Raw genomic sequence first — 20,419 nt, 5'->3', positions numbered from 1 at the left:
ACTGCAGCGATGGGCTGCTTTAAAAGCTTTGGCCTGAACAAAACAGAGCTCCAGCACGTGGGCAGAAGGAAGCAGATGTCAGGGAAGGAATATCTCAAGTCCTTGTGTAACAACTAACGCTGGGGTTAGTTGTGAAAGTGCCACAGTGTTGTACAAAGGCCAAGGGCATTGTTGGGCAGCCCGGCAGAAATCTTTATGCAGTGGTTACTTCCAAGACAGCAAGGAGGGAATTGATTGCCATGTGCTGCCTTCTCGACAAATATCTTTGCTGAAACTTTTCTTCATTACAGTCTTAACATCCGACGTGCTGTCAGGGTCTGTCTAGCCCGCAGTTTTCTCCTGACTGTAGCAAGCGCAGAGGCTATGCAGGGCAAGCACTCGAGCACAGCTTTAGCCAGGCTTCAGCTGGCCGGGGTTCCCCAGCATTCAGAGCAGCTAAACTGGGGCTGTCCCTAACCAGGCCTTCTATAGTTAATTTATGGGCCTCGTGGCCAAGAATTTGTCTGAATCCTTTCTGCTCCTGCTGATATTTGCTTCCACCACCCCTGGGTGGCAGCAAAGCCCTGAAGTTCTGTCCTTGCCGTGCAAAGTCCTTCCTTCTGTGTGTTTTTTAACTCATTTCATCAAGTGCCCCTAAGTCTTGCACAGCAGGATTGGGTGAACAAGATTTCTCCATTCAGCTGATCCACCCATTTGTGATTTTTACAAACTTCAGTCACGTCCTTTCAGCTTTCTCCTCACCAGGCAGAGGAGTCCCAGCTTCTCTGTAAGGTAGCTTCTGCACCCCTCAGTTGTTCTGGTTGCCTTTCCCCACTGCCACTCCAGTCACCCCAAGGCAGTCAGGCCCAAACAGCTTGTAGTACTTGAGACATGTTTGCTTCAAGATTTTGTATGTGTGTCTACCGAGGTATGATGGGCAAACCCATTTTTCTGCAGAAGATCTGCGACCCTGGTTCCTAGCAATAACAAGACGTAAGTGGAAGTTACTGGTGGTGATTGATGTGGTGAAGCCAGAGCCTTAGCGTGACTTGGAAGCTGCTCCTGGACACCTACAAAACCTGTCTCGGTACTGGAGGCAGCAGGATCAATCGTTCATGCGGTGTCCCTAACAGACCCAAGCATTATGTTTCTGAGGATTTTCCTCTTGATCCCTTGAAGTAACCCGCAGGGGCATTTCCTAGCTCTTCACCTAGAAATGAAGCTTTGTTCACAAAGTGCCCAAAGCTGTGGACAGAGCTATGCTTGATAGACTCTGACTTTGAAAAGCTGCGTGCAGATGCCTGTGCTCTCCTTCCATCTGCACAGCGTTCTTCCTTTGTAACCTGTTTTATTCAGACACTGTTCATAAACAGCAGAGGGAGCTGTACAGGATCATTCATGTCAAGGTGGTTATTTGTTCACAGGGCTTTGCTTTTTGGTTCCATACTTCTTCTCGTTGCTGTCGTGCCCTTGCTATTGGATGTTGCTATTTCAGTGAAGTAGATTGCGTGTCCTTCCGTGATGAACAGGGTTCTATAATGAGGACCCTGCAGCTCTGCATCATGAAAGGAAGGAAAGCCCGGATTTCCCTTGAGGCACTCGAGTATTTCCTGCCTCCATGCATATCAAATTGAAACTCTAATGCCCTGCTTAAGGGGAAGACGTGAGAGGGCAAGGCAGGGTCTGGTTTTGTAGGCAATGACTGTTCATGGACAGCTTAAAGGGGACGCCTCCTGGATGTCCTGTCTCTCTAAGGGGTATCCCATCTGAGTCCTGCTTAGCCTTGCAGATAGGAGGGAAGCGCACCATACGGCAGCGTGCAGTTACCCCACTACATGCTGACAAGCATGCTGACAAACTGCGTTCTCTGAACTGTTAGAGCTAAAGAAAAACCTTAGTGAGTTGCGTGAAAGTCCCACATCTCGGTAGGTTTGGTCTTTTCAGACTAGGATGGCTGTCTGCTGTTGTGCTTCTTGTGTCCATGCTTCGTCTGTCCCTGATGGGGGAAAATTTGCATATTTACTGCTTGTGACATGCTACAGGGCCTCTACCGTGGTCTGGATTTCTGGGTGTGTGGCCATCGGAGATGAGCAGTTCGTTTTGACTGGTGGCAGAGAACTGGGTTGCTGGTCCTGTACCTACAGAAACTCCATCATTCCCGTTTCTCCTTTAGATTTTAGGTACCGGAAGCAGAAGGAGGCTGCGCAGGGTAAAGGCACAGAGCTACAGCTGAGGAGCAGGCTTTCCCCATCCCCCCGAAAATCTCAAGGACATCCAGACTTTCGAAATGGCTTTTTCCTGGAGAGCTCAGACAGTTCTCCTGTCCAAGAAGAGCTAGAGAAACCATCAGGAAAACGCAAATGTAAAACCAAACACCTGGCAGGAATCTGTGATGAGGGGAAGGTATGGCTTGAACTGCTGGGGGAACATGGGTGGGGAGAAATGGGAGGGTGTCTCCTGTTTGTAAGCCATGCCTGCATGTGCTAAGAAGTTGTATTCCTTTTTTTTTTTTTCTTTCCTTTTTTTTTTTTTTCCTCCAGGTGAAAGGATGCTGGATCCAGCCCAAAATGCGCTCTCTGAAGAAGCCCCAGGACTCGTGGCCACTTTGCAAATCCCATTGTGTCAGCCCAGGGAACTCCCCTGAGTTGCCTGTGGCCCAGCACATTCCTCCTGAAGCACGACGGCTGATAGTGAACAAAAATGCAGGGGAGACCCTTCTGCAGCGAGCAGCTCGCCTGGGCTACAAGGTGAGTTTTGGTGCCTCTGGCTGCTTTTGTGTACTGTGCTGCCTTATTTTGGTTTGTGTGTAACCAGGCCTGCAACGGTATCGTTCCTGTAGGACGTGGTGCTCTATTGCCTGCAGAAAAAGAGCAGTGACGTGAACCATCGCGACAATGCTGGCTACACAGCTCTGCACGAAGCCTGTGCGCGAGGATGGATCGACATCCTCCACATCCTGCTAGAGCACGGCGCCAACGTGAACTGCAGTGCGCAGGATGGCACAAGGCAAGTCACTGAGAAGGGGCACTTCTGGGGAAGCACCAAAAGGTTTGGAGGCAGTGAGCAGGACGTGTTTATCAGGAAGAGCTATCGGTCATCACTAGATTTGTTTTAACCCAAAATTTGTTTTAACCCAAAATGGATAATTTGCTTTGCAGTCTCTTCCAGTATCTTCTTTTTCTGATAAAGCTCCTGTCCTTGCAGGCCTGTCCATGATGCGGTGGCAAATGACAACCTGGAAACCATGTGGCTTCTACTTTCTTATGGTGCTGATCCCACTCTGGCCACTTACTCTGGGCAGACAGCTGTGAAGCTTGCCAACAGTGATGTGATGAAGCGCTTCCTCTGCGGTAGGTGCCAAGCCTTGGGGTGGCAGTGTTTCCATCCTTTTTATGTGGCAGCATACAGGACCAAGTCTGGGTGTTGAAGGGTTTAGAAGTGCCTGAGCAGCCAGTGGCTGAGTAATTTTAGCTCTGTCCTGTTGTGTTTATGATTTTACCACCCAACTTTTAATTATAGACTAACATATCATTTGCCAAATAAGATACAAGTCACTTTTTGATCTCTAATGTGCAAGGCAAGAACAACAGCAATGTTTTGGCCACATAACTAAAGTCAGTGTAGTGTATCAGAATTGGAGACACTGTTCAACACATGCAGTTCACGATTCTATTGCATAACCCAAGTGAACATACTTGTGTTGCCGTGTAACAATTCCATCTCTCTAAAATGCCATGGCTCTGCCTAAATGTCGCTTGCCTGCCGTTACTAGAAAAGACAAAAGACCATTGTTGATCACTATGTCAGAGAGTGAAGCACGCCCACTTTCTGTACTGTTTAAATAGAAGCAGGATGAGTGTCAGGGCTTCTACACAACAGTGAGGAAGAGAGAGCTAGAGTAAATGGTGGTGGTTCCCGGATAGATATAAGGTAGAAAATCTCCAGTTTCTAAAAAGTCTTGTTTGCCAGTTGTCTGTCTGTGCTCCTCCAGGCTTAACATTATGTGCGCGTGTTGGTGATGCAATTTTGAACTTTAGATGACTCAAGAACCTTTCTTTCCGACCCACATAGTATTGTCAGTTGCTTTCCCCTTTTAGCTTCTATTTGATGTTCTTGGGCCAGGGCAATGCTGTATTATCCTGAGTGAAAGTACCCTTCTTACACGTAAGTTATGGTTCAGATTCTGCCATACTGCCTAACTTTGCAGCAGAGGAAAAGCAGCAGAGGTGATGTGTCTTATCCAGGATCAATGGATATGTATGCCAGGATCACAATGTGACCAGTAGATAAGCATTAATCATCTCAAATTTTCCTCTTTAGATTACCTTTTGGATCTCCAGGGGCGTGCTGATGGGGATCCTCAAACAGCATGGGACTTCTACAGCAGCTCTGTACTCGGTGAGTTCAGTCAATCCCATTTAATTTACAGCAGCAGAGCAGAGAGAACCGTGTCTGTGAAATAACGATGCATCGTTCACTCAGTTCTGTCTTCCCTCCCAAATCACGTCTCAGCTATCTTGACATAATGCTGCATGCTGAGAGTTCCCACTGCTCCTGAAAGGGACTTTTTCTTTGGGAAACTATTTGTGGGTCCTTCTAAGTAGGCTGCAAACAGTGAGCAAGACTAGACTCCAGGTGCTGCTGGTGATTCCTGAGGGTCTTTGGGTACCAATCCTGTAGCATGTTATTCTTGTAGCAGTACTTGTTACTACCCTGCTAACCAGTTACCAAGATAGAACCAAGCAAGACAGAGGAAATACTTACTCCTTTGAGGTGTTTTCCTTGAAGAGGTCTCAAACTTCCAGGTACCCAGAGCTGCCCATCCAGTGAGATAGCTGTGCCTTGGGTTTATAGATCCCTCTCCTCTGCATTGGAGTGGGGGGCATTTGTCTGGAGGAGTCCCTCTGACAATGCTAGATGTTGCCCTGTGAAGGCATGAATTGTACCTTGTACCGTCACGTTCTGAAAATGACGGCTACCAGCTTAGGATTTTTCTTTAAACGATGCAGGCAAAAATTCCACAAATTATTTTGTGTAGCTTCAGTTTCCCCAGGGTCTAAGAATGAAGATGGATCTAGACCTGGGCCTGTGGCAGACTGTGGAATCCCTCCCAGCCACTTCCAAGATGATGGATCATCACTTTCGAGTCCTTCGTAAAGACTTGGGTTACTTTTGCTGCCAAACTAAAAGGCTGTTGATTTTAGTTGCTCACCCCTTGTCATTTCCAATGTCCTACTAGGAAAGGAAAAAAAAAAAAAAAGGATATGTTTCGAAGGGTGCTCTTGGTAGAGGACTTATACTCAGAGGGCCCTGTAACTCTTTACTTCAGAACAAAAAAAATTCTGTATAGGCTTTTGCACCTTGGGCCAAAGAAACTGTTAAAACCACAGCCTCCTTCGTCTGGATTTCTAATGGATTTCTAATGCTTGAAACTATTACAATCCTTTAAGAAGAATCCTCTTGACCAAAAGAAAAGTAGCTTCTCTTTGACTGAAATATTTCGAAGATATTACCCCTTTTGATTTATCACTGATTCCTACTTGGATTTCTTAGTTAAACAAGGAAAGCGTGTGGTTTTCTGGGTAAGAGAGTGGCTGCCATCATTTACTATAGCATGCTGAGTTCTTGGTTGCCCAGAGAGCATATGTGCTTGAGTATCTGCTTGTACCCCCATTCATAAGTGTCCTTTCCTCTTCAAGATCCTGGTGTGAGAATGTAGACTGTCAATTCTCGTACTCTGTAGGATACCCGCTGCCACGTGCAAGTAATTTAGAAATGTGCCATCTTGGTTTTGCTTTTTTGTATACCTAATAGCATAGATGTGTGTATCTTTCAACATTTCTGTCCTGTATGAAAAAAAAAAAGCTTTTACCCGTGTTTTTTTTTTTTCAGCTTGCTGACCTTCAGGGGGGATGAGGGCTATTGGGATGCCATCAGTGATGGCAGTTTACTGCTCACAAGAGACTTGCTTAGATGCTTGGCTAATAAATGGAAGGGCTCTTCAGGAAGCACTGGGGACAGCATTTCATTTCCTTCCCCTAGACCTCAGTTGAGCTCTTCAGAGCATTTCTTCATTGAGGGTGGAAAAATACAACCTTCTCTGTTAAAACACATCCTGCTTCTTCCAGTGGCACTTCACACTAGCTCCTGTCTGCTGTGGATGTCTCCTGGGTCCCTGTCATTCACACGGTGCCATTTATCAGGCTTTGTCTTCTTCTATCCCATGCTGCCTGAAGTTGGTTAACAAGTCAGACAAATCCAGCATTAAACTGCCTATACAATTCCTGAGAAATATCTTTTCAACCTTGCTCCAGTGGAAAGATCCTTCCATTGCTGGGTGGGCTGATGCATCTCAGGTGCTTCAGACTTCAACAGTTACTTCCACAGAGCACTTGGGAGAGCTTAGGTTCTTCCCAGACCTGAGGCTGATGATCCCAAGAGAGAAGTGACCACAAAATATTCTGAAACTCCATGACATGGTATAGCTTGTGGGATATTTCCCTCTCTGGCTCAGAGAGAGGATGGCAGAGATCCCAAGCTGAAGTAGTAGCATGCTGCTGTCAGGTGGTCAGTCATACTGTCCTTCCTTTCACCTCTCTGAATGGAGCGTTTCCAGTGTTACCCTTGACACTTGCTTTTGTGAGTCTGTGTGGCAAGATGCAGCAAGGAACTAACCCAGCTGGAAAGTAATCCTTTATCCTGCCACGTCTGTTTTCAGTGGGCACAGAAAGAGACCTTCCTTTTCATCCACACTTAAATGAGTGCACAGCAATAGTGAACTGGCAGCATTAGACTTTTCATCTGTGCTTTGACAGACACTACTGTATGATCAGAGAGCTGAAGTGCTTCTACTATGAGGACAGGCTGAGAGAGCTGGGGTTGTTCAGCCTGGAGAAGAAGAAAGCTCTGGGGAGACCTTGCAGCGGCCTTCCAGTACCTAAAGGGGGGCCTGCAGGAAAGCTGGAGAGGGGCTCTTTATCAGGGAATGTAGCGACAGGACAAGGGGGAGTGGCTTAAAACTAAAAGAGAGTAGGGTTAGATGAGATACGAGGAAGAAATTCTTTACTCTGAGGGCAAGGAGACCCTGGCCCAGGCTGCCCAGAGCAGCTGTGGGTGCCCCATCCCCGGCCGTGCCCAAGGCCAGGCTGGATGGGGCTGGGGGAGCCTGGGCTGCTGGGAGGGGTCCCTGCCCATGGCAGGGGGTGGTATTAGATGGGCTTTAAGGTCCCTTCCAACCCAAACCATTCTCTGATTCTATGACACCACCTGAATCAGCGAGGAAGAGCAAGATGCCTGAGCCTAGGACAAGGGACTGTTTTCTTTACAGTGGTGTTTAATGAGAGCTTTGAAATGCCCCCTTTTGGCTCAGTTACCTTCAGTAGTCACCTCTGGTTCCTGACAGCAGATAGTCCCCAGGGCAGCGAAGTACCTGGTTCTGCTGTAGCGTAACTGACCTAGCTGTCAGGCAGCTAACCAGCCTGGCAGAAAATAGTTCTATTTCAGTGGTTCAGTCCTTCAAAGTTTCCCTTTCCATCAGAGCCACCCACTGAAGCACGGAACATTACATGTCACTCAGGATGGAGGAAAAATTCCAGGCCCCTGCTTGATCCATTTCTATTCTTTGAGGCAGGAATGTTGTCTGCGTTTTCCCTTAGATCTGCAAATCTCTGGGGGCCAAAGGAAAATGGGACAAACGAGGGTGTGGGATCTCTAAGGTCTGGGTATGGTAAGCTCGTCAGCGTTGTACACTTCATGCTCCTGTAGCTCACGATACTAAGTCCCACCGCAGGGTTTTGTTCTGCACCTGGGATAGCATTATTGTGCCTGATTATCTCTGTCTTATGGTGGCACTGGATGTTCCTGTTCGTCAGCAGCCTTCACTCAGGTTAACGGACAGGACTGAGTGTGAGCAGTTTTCAGCATAGATGTTGGACCATGTTTTTGCCACATTAAATGCAGTTAATTCTTTTTTCCCGAGTTGTTCAAGAAACGTGTTGGTTTTTTTTCAGCAATGGCATTTCAGCTTTGCCTAGCAGTGATACCAGCGCAATATTCATGTCACTTATTTTTGCCTTTTTCTACAATAACTTTTGAATATCTAAGTTCTTCTGGTTCTTAAGGATTTTTTTTTCCTTGGCAGGACCAAGACATTATTTAATTTTTTCCTGAGACCCATGTGTGAATACATGTCTCCTGTCATCAGCTGTAGTTTGTCTATTAGCGTAACATTCCTGCTAGGTGCTGCATTTATTTGTAGAGCAGTATGGTGCGTGGATCTTGCTCATGCAGCACACCATAAGATTTTTTGGCAGCCTTTTCTTTCATATGTGGTCTTGAACTTTTTTTGCATGATTGGTTTATTTGCTTATCAGCACATTTAGTCTACTTTGCTCTGTTAAATCTTAACTCTATTTTCTGAAAGTTTTTGGAGTTATCCTATATTATCTCAGCAAGCTCTGCAAACCCAAGACCATTCATACCTTTTATTAATAAAACCCAGGGGCAGAAAGCTATTTTTCAACACATGCAAGCAAATCCTGCTGGAGGTCAGAAACCTCCTAGAAAAGCTAGCTTTATGCCAGAAATCGATGAAATCATACTTGTTGTTTTGTTTTAGTAGTCAGATCTGCTGCACGGTTTGGTGGCACAGTCTTGCAGTCCTTATTTAGACACGGTTACCGGCATGTACCTCTAGATAACCTGCCGACAGTTGTCAAGAGTGGGATCTGGGTGGCAGAGTACTCAATGAGCAGAGAGCAGTGCCTTCTTTTATAGGATCTGTGCAGACAAAGCATCTTGTACATTCACCTCCTTCCTGACTGGTACAGATTCTTCCAGGCTGCAAATAGCTGTGCTGGTAAAGGAGTGAGAGCTGAGGCCATTTCACGGAGAGTCTGGGAGGGGTCAGTGTGTGCTTGACCCCCCCAAAAAGACTGCCAAGTCAAAGTATCTCATTTTGCAAGCAGGCAGTGCCTTGTCTCGTGTGGGATCAGTGTAAACCTGAAGGTTGCTATAACGTAAGATGTTCTTCCTATGTAACTCACTCACTCTGTGGGGCAGCCTTGCACTCGAGAGTTTCTCCAAGATGAAGGGCTGGAAAGAGAGCAGGAGGTGCCCCTGGGAGTTAGCTTTCACACTTGTGATGTTGTGGGGACATGCATGTGGGACTGTGGTGGTAGCTGGTCCAGAGTTAAGCCTCAGGGAGTGATGAGCACCAGCTAGAGTGAAACTGAGCAATACCAATGTCTGTTTTCCTTATTGCAGAGGGGAAAGATACCATTGGATGCGATCTTCTGCTCAACCCTCCAGGAAGCTCAGACCAGGAGGAAGAGGAGCAAGATCCTGACAACTTCATGTTTGAGTTCTCAGACAAGCCGCTGCTTCCCAGCTATAACCTCCAAGTGTCAGTCTCTCGCGGGTGAGTCTCTTTCCCTGCAGCGGAGAGCATTCGGGTGACATTAATGCCGCAACAGAAGGGGGCTCATGGGCATGAAGGTTAGCCTCCAGGTTGGGGATAATGTGAAATGTTCAGGTATTGAAAATTCACGCATGCTTGAGGAAACTCTTGAGAGCCCAAGCTGCAAAGGAGACAGGTAGTGCGGAGTTTAGCTTGTTACGTTTTCGTCCTGTAGATCTCAAACCAGTTCGCCAACGGATGAAATTACCTGTATCCTTGTTCTACATGTAGAGACACAGAGGTGTGGAACTAGGACAGCTTTCCTAGTAGCAGCAAACTGCTGTTGCTGAGGCAGTATAAGCCTCTTGTGGTACACTCCCTATCTTATGCCATCTCATAATAAAGCATGGCATAGACTTTTTTTTTCTTTTTTTTGAGTAAAACCCCACTTGGTTGATGAAAAGGTTTCTCCAGCAATAGTCAGTAGCAGCTTGCATTGATGGGTCTGACTAGATGGTTTCTCCTGTCGTTAGAGTCTGAGTCAGGTCACAGCACTGGAGCACTCCTCCCTTCTCCACCTCCCGTTACACGATGGCTATTGCATTTGCTTGGACTGCAGAGGGGAGAAGAATGACTTGGAAGAGGGAGCAAGAAAAATGCCTCTCTTCTGTGTAGCAAATTTCTACTCCTGACAATTTCTGCCCAGCCAATGGGACAAGTACGGTGACCAGAAGAAATGGCTGGAAGGGAAATGGAGCCCCTGGCATGGCTTACCGCCGACTGGAGGTGCTGCCGGGACTTCCCCTAACAGGCAATCTTCTTGCTGTCCTCGCAGGCCCAGCAACTGGTTCCTCTTCTCCGACGTGCTCAAGCGCCTGAAGCTGTCCTCCCGCATATTCCAGGCCCGCTTCCCACACTTTGAGATCGCCACGCTGCCCAGGGCGGAGTTCCAGCGCCAGGTCGCCCTCAGCCAGGTGCTGGCCCAGGACGAGGTGCAGGAGAGCCCCGAGCCAGCGCAGGGTGCTGCAGAGACAGTGGAGCTGGTGCACTACGAGCCCGAGCTGCTGCAGCTGCTGGGTTCGGCGGTGGAGTATGAGGCCTGGAGCAGCTGACGGGGGCAGGTTGCTCCCTGCATTACAAGGCAATAATAAGGACCAACGGGAAGCAGCCCTCTCAGCGCCAGCAGCAGGGACCCAAGTCTTTGGCCAGCCAGTCCTCCTCCTCACGGTGCCTCGGTGCCAGCTGGGGTGAGAGGACACTTGCCTCCAAGGACTTCCCAGGGTCCCTTTGTGATGAGCAGCGGTGGTTGCAGCTCTCTGTCAGCCCCATCCAGCAACAGCAGGAGGTGAAGCCTTCTCTGTGGGGCTTTGTGGGCTGGAGCTCGTGGGGCAGTGACCAGCTCGAGCTCTGCGAGCGCAGGGCAGCGGGTGCCGCTGCACGTTCCTGCCTGACCCTGTGGAACTGCGCCTCTCTGTCTGCCCTCCTCCCTGCCCCCAACGTCTTCCATAGTATTTATTTAATTAGTATTTAATTTGTAATGTTTCCTTTGTTTTTGCTGAGTCTGTATCACTGTGATTATGTGAGCTGCGGGCTACGGGACGAGGGCTTCCTCCGGCCCCTCTCCAACAATCCCCACGGCTGGCGCTCCCCTGGAGCACAGCCCCTGAGCTGCAGAACTCTCGCACCTCGGCTGAGAGCCTGGGGACAGTCACTGCTCTTAGCTTTGGAGCCAGCTTCTGCTGAAGGCACTCTCTCACCTGCCAGCCAAGAGCCAGCCGCTCTGCTCCGTCCTCTCACCAGGCTCCTTCCTGCATTTCATTCCCGCTGCTGCTCTCAGTCCCCGTCAGCTGTCGCGGAGGCAGCTGCAGCCTGCGGCCCCGAGCAGACCCCACGCTTCCAGCAGCTTGTCTCCCCCTGGGGTCTCTCGCCACTGCAGAACCCCCCCCCACCTTGCCCTGTGCTGTGTCTGCTTGGCTTTTCCTCACTCCACGGCCCCTCCTGTGTCACTGGGAGCAGTTCTACTGGCGAGAGCGGGCACGGCACGCTGGTGCCAGCCACACGGGCACGGGGCAGGGCTGCTCCGCTCCCGGTAGATGGTACAGTTTTATTGTACAGGTGCTAACAGGACTCTGAGGACGGGACAATCTGTTTTTTTCTGGCTCTCCCCTGCTCAGCAGCGGGAGCAATGGGTGGTTTTTTTTGTTTGTTTGTTTTTTTCTTTGTGTTGTGTTTCTTCCCAGCCAGGGCAGGTGTACCCTTTCCCCTTGGACTCCCAGCTGCTGGCCTCCACTCCCTGAGGCCCAGCATCTCCTTTTTTAAGCCGAGGGGTTTTGCCTTTGGGTGTGTATTCTGGCTGCTCTTTCTGATTTCTGTTTTATTATAAGCAACAGGCTGTGGTGTCAAAAACACTTCTGTACAGAAAAAACCTGCATCAGGCCCCCTGTGTCTTGCCTCTTTTCCTTTGTCCCATGTCTGCTGCCTCCTGTGCCCTGAGGAGCTGCAGGGCTGCGGGAGAAGCGGAGGGAGGGATGCCCAGCTCCTTCTCATCCTCTGGGGGCCATCTTGTCCCGCAGCCTCGCAGAGGGCAGCCAGGTGCTAGGGAGGGGAAAACTGCAAGGGCTGGGGGTGGGTTCCATGCCTGCTGTCCCCAGGCCTTGCATCAGCAAGGGTGCCTGCCTACATCAGCCGCAGGGCTGGGCACACGCTCGGCTGGGGGCTGCAGTGCCGCAGAAAGCAGGGATGTTGTTCTGCACAGTGCAGCCGTGGCGTAGGGGCCATGGTTTGACCAAGAGAAGTTGTTGGGGAGACTGCTCGCAGTGCCCCAGCCGTGTTTGTGGGTGCGTGCGTGAGCTCTGCTGCTGATGCTCTCGCTAAGCAGAGCTCAATACCTGTGGAAAGGGGCTGTCGGCTTGAGCTCTGGGACATCAGCTGGGCACCATGGCCTGGCCCTACAGCTGGGCTGTAGGAAAGCTGGGCTCTGCAAGGGCCAGCTTCGTGCAGGGACTTGGGGTCAGCAGTGGTGAGGGCGAGGGTGTCCCTCTGCACCGCAGCCTGACTCATACAAGAAAACCTGAAAGGAAGCAGCACTACTGTTCCCACCCACTGTGTGGACCTGCTTCAGGACTAATGCTCAGAGGGGAGCACCTCAGTCAGGCCCCAAAAGTGCCCAAGCCACACCTCTGTCAGCTAGCGACCTGTGGTCCAGCCCCAGCACCTGGCTGCAGGGCAGCCTTTCCCTTTCCGCCTTCACCCACGCAGGAGCAGCAGAGGCTCGTGGGTCACTCGTGTGGGATTTTCTTTTGGGAAACGTGAGGCCCTGTTGCCCCATTGCTCCCAGTGCAAGGGCCCTATGAGGGTACAGGGTTGGCTCAGCCTCTGTCAGCACCCAGGATGTACCCGCACCCCAAAAGAACGCCCAAGTTACCAGCCCGGAAAAAAACAGCACAGGAGGCGGTGAGGGGGGGGCTGGGGGAGCAGTGGCCAGAGCTGGGCCGGCCGGCCAGCCCCGGCACGGACAGAGGTGGCTGTGTCAGGGAGGGCAGGGGCTGCACACACACACTGCCCTGCGTCCTTGGTCCCTCCTGGGCTGCAGCTCTAGTGCTGATACTGGCAGTGGTCCCTCCCCTGAGACCTGGAGGCTCTACCTGGAGAAAATACTGGAGGGAGGCTGCGTGTCCCAGCACTGTCATCGTCCAGGGCGGGCACAACGGCCAAGCCCTGCCCTGCTCCTCTGTTTCTCTTGGTCATGGCTCCAGGGCGATGCTGAGCACGGGGATGGCGCTGGCAGTGAGTCGGGGGCTCTCCTGACCAGGCTCCCCACGAGGATGGGTGTGCCTGCGCAGAAAGCAAACTCGCTCTGTGCCAGGACGTGCACCAGCTTGGCTAAGGGGATGTTCCCACAAGTGCCAGTGAAAGAACAGAGCCTTTGCATCCCTGACCCCGGCGGTAAAGGAGAAAGGAGCTCTTGCCATTTGTGGCAGTAGCCACCCGGCGGGTAAAGAGCAGTTCCTCATCCAGCCCTTTCACCTGCCAGCTCTGGAGGGTTTTAATAGCACAATTAGAGGCAAAACTGAGCAGAAAACGGCACAAGGTATTTGCTGGTGAAAACTCAAGAATTGATCTCCGGTAGTAGAAATTTAGCACGGAGAAACCCTGGCTGAGCAGCTTGGTCATTTACCTGCCCCTGCCTTCACCACAGTAGCATGAAGGTTGCCAGCTTGGCTTTTTGCAGTGCCCGGAGGCAAAGCACCGTCAGAGCAGCGCAGAGGGTTGCAGCAAGACCAGGACTTGCACAGAGCCCCTATGGCAGAGCCAGGGAGCTTTCTGAGTGCCCTGCAGGACATTGCTGGGCTGGTACCCAGGCATACACCAGCCTTTCAGAAAACAGCTGGTCCAGAGATACAACCCCACCCGCTCACCTCCCCTTTAATCTCTTGATTGGAAGCTTTCTCTGGGCCTGTCTTCAGAATCAGACCCTCAGAGGCACACGGTCACTTCTGGCAGGTTGCTGATGGGACTGGAACACGAGAGCAAGGGCAGCAGGAATGCCCTGACCCTGCAGGTCTGAAGGAAAGCCTCAGCTGTGTCCCTCCAAGCAGGCAGTCTCTCTGGTGTGCTACAGCCCAGCACAGGGTGTCACTGATGGACAGGGGAGCACCAGAGCAGCAAAGGAAGGTCTCAAAAATCGAGGGGGCAGATGGCCCTTAGAGACGCTCCTGTCCCTGCCCCAACAGCACAGCGAGGTTCCTTGCTGAATCACCATGATACGATGTGGTGCAAGCATGAAATAAAGCAGTGCAAAACAGGGATAGCACTGAAATTTTCAGGGTCCTCGACTCAAGTCAGAAAGAAGGGTGGGAAGGGAGCCTGAGGCAGATAGCCTGCTTGCAGCAGTGCTGATGCCAGCACCATCTCAGGGCAGTCAGGGCTCTCCCTGACAAATGCTGTGACACTCCAAGGATGGATATCACCTCCAAACCTGCTCTCTGCAGGTGCTGTTGGTGTGAGAGGCATGCTGTGCCCTCTTCCTCTGTCCTATTCCTCTTCCTCTGTCCTATTATACTGTCTTTATCGCCACCCATGAGCTTTTACCTGCCTTTTTTTTTTTTTTTTTTTCCCTGATTTTCTCCCCCATCCCACTGTGGGGGATAAGGGGAACGAGCAAATGGCTGTGTGGTGCTCAGCTGCCTTCTGGGTTAAACCACAACACATTTTTATCAATGATCTGGATGAGGGGATCAAACGTACCCTCAGCAAATTCATAGAAAATACCAATTTAGGCAGAGCTTTTGATCTGCTTGAGTGTCAGAAGTCTTCACAGAGGGATCTGGATAGGCTCGATTGAGGTGCTGAGTCCAACTGCGTGCCGTTGAGCAAGGGTAAGTGCCAGGTCCTGCACCTGTGTCGCCATGCCACAGTATAGGCCTGGGGAAGAGTGGCTAGAGAGTTGCCCTGCAGAAAAGGACCTGGGGGTGCCGGTTGGTAGCCAGCTGAACATGGGCCAGTAGTATGCTGAGGTGGCCAAGAGTGGGTCCTAGCATGGCCAAGAGTGGCATCCTAGTCCGCGCCAGAAACACTATGGTCAGCAGGACCAGGAAAGCAACTGCCCCTTTGTGTGGTGTGGCTGCACCTTGAATATTGTGTTCAGTTTTGAACTCCTCCCTGCAAGAAGGATATTGAGTTGCTTGATTGAGTACAGAAAAGAGCAACAAAGCTGGTGAAGGGACTGGAAAAAAAGACTTACGAGGAGCAACTGAGGGAACTGAGGTTGTTTAATCTGGAGAAAAGGAAGCTGAGGCGAGACATCATGACTCTCTACAACTACCTGAAAGGAGATTGCAGCGAGGAGGGTTTCAGTCTCTTTTCTCAGGTGACAAATGATAGGACGCAAGGAAATTGCCTCAAGTTGTGCCAGGAGAGGTTTAGATTGGATATGAAGCATTTCTTCATGGAGAGGGTGGTCAAGTATTGGCAGAGGCTGCCTGGGGAAGTGGTGAAGTCACCATCTCTGGAGGTATTCAGGAGATGTGTGGATGTGTCACTAATGTATATGGTTTAGTGGTGGACTCTGTAGGTCAGGTTGATGGTTGGACTTTGTGATCTTGAAGGTCTTTTCCAACCTAAGTGATTCTATGAAAGGGAAAGGGGAAGGGGAAGGGGAAGGGGAACGGGAACGGGAGGGGGAAGGGGAAGGGGAAGGGGAAAGGGAGCAGGATGAGACAGCTGCAAATGACCTGATCATACTTCTGTTTGACTTACTTCCATGATCATAGGGAAGCCGAGTGCGTCCCCCACCATCACCAAAGACAGACTGTCAATGGCAGAAAACACACAACCTATCCCACTGAAAGAGACCTACCTCAGGAGGTTTCTAGCCTAGCCTCCTGCTCACAGCAGGATCAGCTCAGGCCCTGTCACCAGGATGGTGACAGCAGCACATCTCTGGACAGCCTGCTCCATTGCCTGACTTGTGGTGAGAAGTTAAATGGGGGAAAACTACCCAACTTGTGGGTATGTAGCAACTGCAACAGTGAGTTTGTAGGATTCTGTGGTACACGAGGACACGGAGGCTTTGTTTAATAAACATTTCTATTTATTACAAATCAACAAAATTCACCACTAGCAAGAACATTATGATTAGTAAGGCAAATAGGTATATATGAATAAAAACTTTTTCTGCTATGACCAGGAAACAAGTACATGTATACATAGCAGATATGAAGGTTATAGGACCAGTTAATAGCAGCAAAGTGGCTCCTTTGCTTAAGCTGGAGGTTTGGCATCCTCTACGGACACCATCTTGGAGAACAGGGAGAAGACCTTGACAATGTCCTCACTATCCTGGAGAAGGTGTTCCAGCTTCAGGTCCCTGCAGGAGAGAGGTAGGACTCTCTCCTGGGAAGGGAAGGGCTCTCTCCTGGGGAAGGCAGGGGCAGCCAGGGGCAGCCAGTGGCTCTGGGGAGTAGGCAACAGGCCCAGGAGGGAGATCTGTGTAGATAAGGTGAGGGGGAGCTCCTGGGAGTGGAGGACTTTGGGAGCAGTGGGGCAGAGAGGTGCAAGGGGGCAGACGATTGTGTGGAGAGTACACAAGGGAGCAGCGTGGCAGGCAGGAGATATGGGGGCAAAGAGTGTCTTGCAGAGAACCCTTCACTGCCAGGGCTGGAGAGGGGGAGAGCTGTCCTCCTTGCACCGTGACAGAGACCCTGTGAACCCCTCACTACCTCAGGGAGCTCCGCCAGCTGCCACAACAGGATCCCCGTCACCCTGTGCTCACCCACCGGCGGACGATGGCCCTGCTGTGCAGGTAACCCAGGCAGAGGACCAGCTGGGAGAACCAGAGCCCCACCTGGCACTCAGAGCAGGAGCCCTGGCTCTGCCACCGCTCCAGGATGCTCCCCAAGGGGGCCAGCTCCATGTGGAGGCAGAACCTCATCCTTGTCTCTGCGCATTCATAGATGCTGATGAGGAGCTTGCTGCTCAAGGCTGTGAAGACCTGTGGGCACACAGACATTAACACGGGACAGGACTGCCATTCCCGACCCCCTCTGACCTCCTGGAATCCTCCATCTTCTGCAGCCCATCCTCCCTGTCCCATTTATTTGCCCAGCAATGCTCCGCTAACCCTGTGGCAGCCCCCGACAAAGTGCCCACCAACGTTGCCATCCTCATGGACCTCCCACCTGCAATAACTCCTCACCCCTCTGAATCCCTGCCCCTTTGCTCCCTGGTGCCTCCAGTAACCCCCTACCCCAATGACTCCCTCAGATGCCTCTGCCCCAGTGAGCCTCAGAATGCCTCCCAGTTCCATTCAGCTCCTTAAATGTCCCCCTGCCCCATGCTGCTCCCCCTGCTCACCTGCCTCCGCTCGCCCCTGACGCCCCACTGAACCTGCAGCGCACTCCTTGCCCCACAACACTACATCGTGCTCGTCAGCCCCACAGCTTGTGGGGGAAGCGGGGCTGGGGGAACCCCTCTCTACTGACAGGATCTCTGCAGTGCCATAGGAAATCAGCCTGGGTTTGTCTGATGCTGCAGGTTCCCAGCATCTGAAGGTTTATAAGATTTACTCACCATCTATATTCCTCTTTTATTCCAACTTATTAAAACAGTTATTTTACTGTACCATTTGTTTTAAGGTCTTTCTTATTGAGATCTTTCTCTCTCACCCCTCTGACAAGTGCAGAACAGCCCTCAGAAGGAAACAAGATAGTCCTCGTCTCCCTACCTTCAGGTCAATATCCTGGCTTTGCTGCAGCTGGACTACCAGTCCTACTTCTGAAAAGCAGCAAGAAACAGTAAGCAAAGAGCTCACATCTGGAGAGTTGCAGCCCCTCCATCAAATCTAGCTTGGCCTTGAATTTGATTGAACTAAACTGATTTCCAGATTAAGTTTCTGTTGACTCTGGCATACAAGACAGTGCAGGAAAGCCAGCAAGGTAACGTCCGTCAGCTGCTGCACCGGGGCTGCCTGTGGGTCTGAGGCTGCTCTGGAGCACCATGTGCCTCGTGCGCAGTTGCTAATCTCTGCCCTACATTAAGACACAGCCACGCACCTCCTGAGAGGCTTCGTAGCAGCGTGCTAAGCCCGTTCAAGGTCAGGCAACATTAATCCTCTCCGATATCCTCACAGTAATAGCTGCTCCTCTTGGCTGCTGGAGTCACAAATGCAGGCAAAGCCACATGCCCCCCTTGGCACTTGTTAGGCAGCTCTCTTGGCTGCCGGAGCAGAGCTCTGTGGCATGCTAGGCCACAGCTCCGGCAGTGCTGGGGTGAAGCAGGGGAGAGGGCTGTGCAAGCAAAGAAGCGCAGCCACCCTAGCATGCAGAAGCTACACACCTGATATGGCCGCAGCTGGAAACAGCTCATTAATTCACACCTTCTTGCAGCTGCATGTGCATAAATCTATGGGGAGAGCGGGGCCCAGGAAGGGATTGAGACAGATTCTGGTAAAACCAGGGCTTTCTGGCTGTCTCTTGCAAGGTGTTCTGCTCCTCCCCTGTGTGCCAGCGCGGGGAGCGGGGCTGCTGGAAGGAGAGGGGTGGGCCAGACCAGGGACCCGACCCAGCATGGCCAGAGGAAGCACTGGAGGAAGACAAGATGTAAAAGGCAAGAGGAGAAATGTGGGCACTTGTGCGCACGTAGGCAGGGAAGCAACATGACCGGCCCTGCCAGAACTGTTCCACTAGAGGGAGCGGGCAGATCAGCTCTCACACGAGGCAAGGGGAAGAGTTTCAATGTGGAACAGGCAGAAACTGGGCCTTCCTCCCCCGCCAGAGCCTAGGGATGCTCGCGACCAAGGCGCGCATATCTCAGGAACTAGGAGTTCCCCTTTGTGATGTTACATAAGGTGTCGTCCTGGTACTTTGTGCAAGCTTTCCTGTTGTCCCTGGCCCAGGCAAGGGACTCCTGGAGCAATCACAAGGAGGTTTGGGGTCCTACACAGAGTCCCTGTCTTTGTGCTGCCTAGATGGAAAAAGCTTCTATTACCCACTGCCAGGCACCAGCCCCATTGCACTTCCCCCAGGCAAGGTGAGCCAGGCAGAGCCAGGGCTGCTAGCTAGATTCAAGGACAAGTTCAGATCATCGTGCAAGCTCCTGGTCTCCTCTCCCCGCCACGCAGAAATCAGGCTGCCTGCCAAACATACAGAAACAGCCTTTCTCAGGCCTGCATCTCTGAAAGAAAAGGGTCTGAGGGTATTTTGGTCAGGCTAGAAAATGAACCAGCCGCCCACTCTGCCCTCCCCTAGCACACAGCTTGACACCACATTTGGCTGGCCCAGGGGAAGCAGAACCTTGAAGCAGGTGCCTCTATATCCATCCTTCCTCCACCACAAGACACCTTCCTTTCACGCAGGGATGTTCATGGATGTAATCCAGTGTGGTAGGAAAACAAGGGCAGCAACAGAAGATGTACAGACACAGAGGAGCAGCCAAAATACCTTCTGCTGTGCTGTTCCTGGGTTTCAGTTCCCACACTGAGAGCAAGAGCAGAGTCAGCTGTGTGGAAGGAGACAGAAGGAGAACTAGGAAAGTGGGCTGCAGAGGTGGGGACAGGAAACACAGCTGGCCCACATGGGTGGCTGATGCACCCATACTCCAGCTGGGCTGCGTGGTGTATAGCTGAGCTTTGGCTGTGTCCGTCCCCCTGTCCCCCACACTTCCCCTCCCCCCCCCCCCCCCCCCTTTTTTTTTTTAATGCTCTGCTTTTCCAGGAGGTTGCAAAACCCAGGGGATGAGTCAAAACAACCCAGCAGAGCTTCCTTTTATTCTCTGCAGCCCAGGAGCAGCCAGGTGTCATATCTCAGCTTAACCATTCAGGGGAGGCACCAGTCAACCTAAGTTGGAGACGTCTTCCCTTGAGGTGCAATGTCAGATCTGGGGCTGAGTGAGAAGTGGGAGAAGAGGAGCTGAGCTGAGCCAACCCAGAGCCTGCCCGTTGGCAAAAGGCTGCACACACTAGCTCTCCACCACAGCTTCTAGGAATGGGAGTTTCTGGCCAGCAAGGGCTAGCTTGTGTCCATCCAACCAAACAGTCCTCTCCCACCTAGGGTGACTGTGAGAGCCTTCAGCCTCAGCCCTACATCTGGCAACGTGTGGGGCCGGAGGAGCTGGCCGGCTCTGAAGATGGCCTGGTGCAGCCCGGCAGGAAGGCCTCTCTCCCCAGTGATAGCAGAGAAAAGCAAACCCTGGCCCCAACCAAAGGGAGGGAGGGAACTGGTGGCAGATAGGGGCTGCAGACTGCTCCCAGCCCGTTGAGTTTGGGAGGGTATGGGTAAAAAAGGCTGTGTCCTCATGTGCTCTCCTTGCAGCTTTGCAGCCAGCACACTGTGGGGCAGTCCGGTGGCTGCTTTAGCTCCCGGTCAGGCAGGCGGCAGGTACAGGGGCTGGAGCCTGCTGCCCCTGAGCACTGTGCAGCCAAAGCCAGGCATACACTGACCCAGATCAAGCAAGGTACACTCAGCAATTTCCAGAAGGATGTTTCTACTAAAATATTACTAGGCAGAGAGTACATTGGCCCTGTGAACTGCCTTGACAAGGGGAAGG

At 51.5% G+C, this 20,419-nt stretch overlaps 1 protein-coding gene across 2 annotated transcripts in view; it reads left to right on the top strand.

Moving 5' to 3' along the window:
• BCORL1 (BCL6 corepressor like 1) overlaps positions 1-12,570 on the top strand; it is a 30,487-nt gene extending 17,917 nt beyond the window's left edge. For both annotated transcript variants that reach the window (XM_040572532.1, XM_040572531.1), the window contains exons 8-14: positions 2,153-2,382; positions 2,520-2,726; positions 2,819-2,985; positions 3,184-3,329; positions 4,300-4,377; positions 9,244-9,397; positions 10,212-12,570. In XM_040572532.1, coding sequence (XP_040428466.1) covers positions 2,153-2,382; positions 2,520-2,726; positions 2,819-2,985; positions 3,184-3,329; positions 4,300-4,377; positions 9,244-9,397; positions 10,212-10,488 — 1,259 coding nt within the window. In that variant the 3' untranslated portion in view covers positions 10,489-12,570. The remainder of the gene's footprint in view (positions 1-2,152; positions 2,383-2,519; positions 2,727-2,818; positions 2,986-3,183; positions 3,330-4,299; positions 4,378-9,243; positions 9,398-10,211) is intronic.
• Positions 12,571-20,419: the final 7,849 nt, after the last annotated feature.

This window comes from Cygnus olor, chromosome 13 (genome assembly GCF_009769625.2).
Source record: "Cygnus olor isolate bCygOlo1 chromosome 13, bCygOlo1.pri.v2, whole genome shotgun sequence".
NCBI lineage: Eukaryota > Metazoa > Chordata > Aves > Anseriformes > Anatidae > Cygnus > Cygnus olor.
Note: the sequence above shows the minus strand (reverse complement) of the source record. Positions and strands in the feature narration are given on the sequence as shown.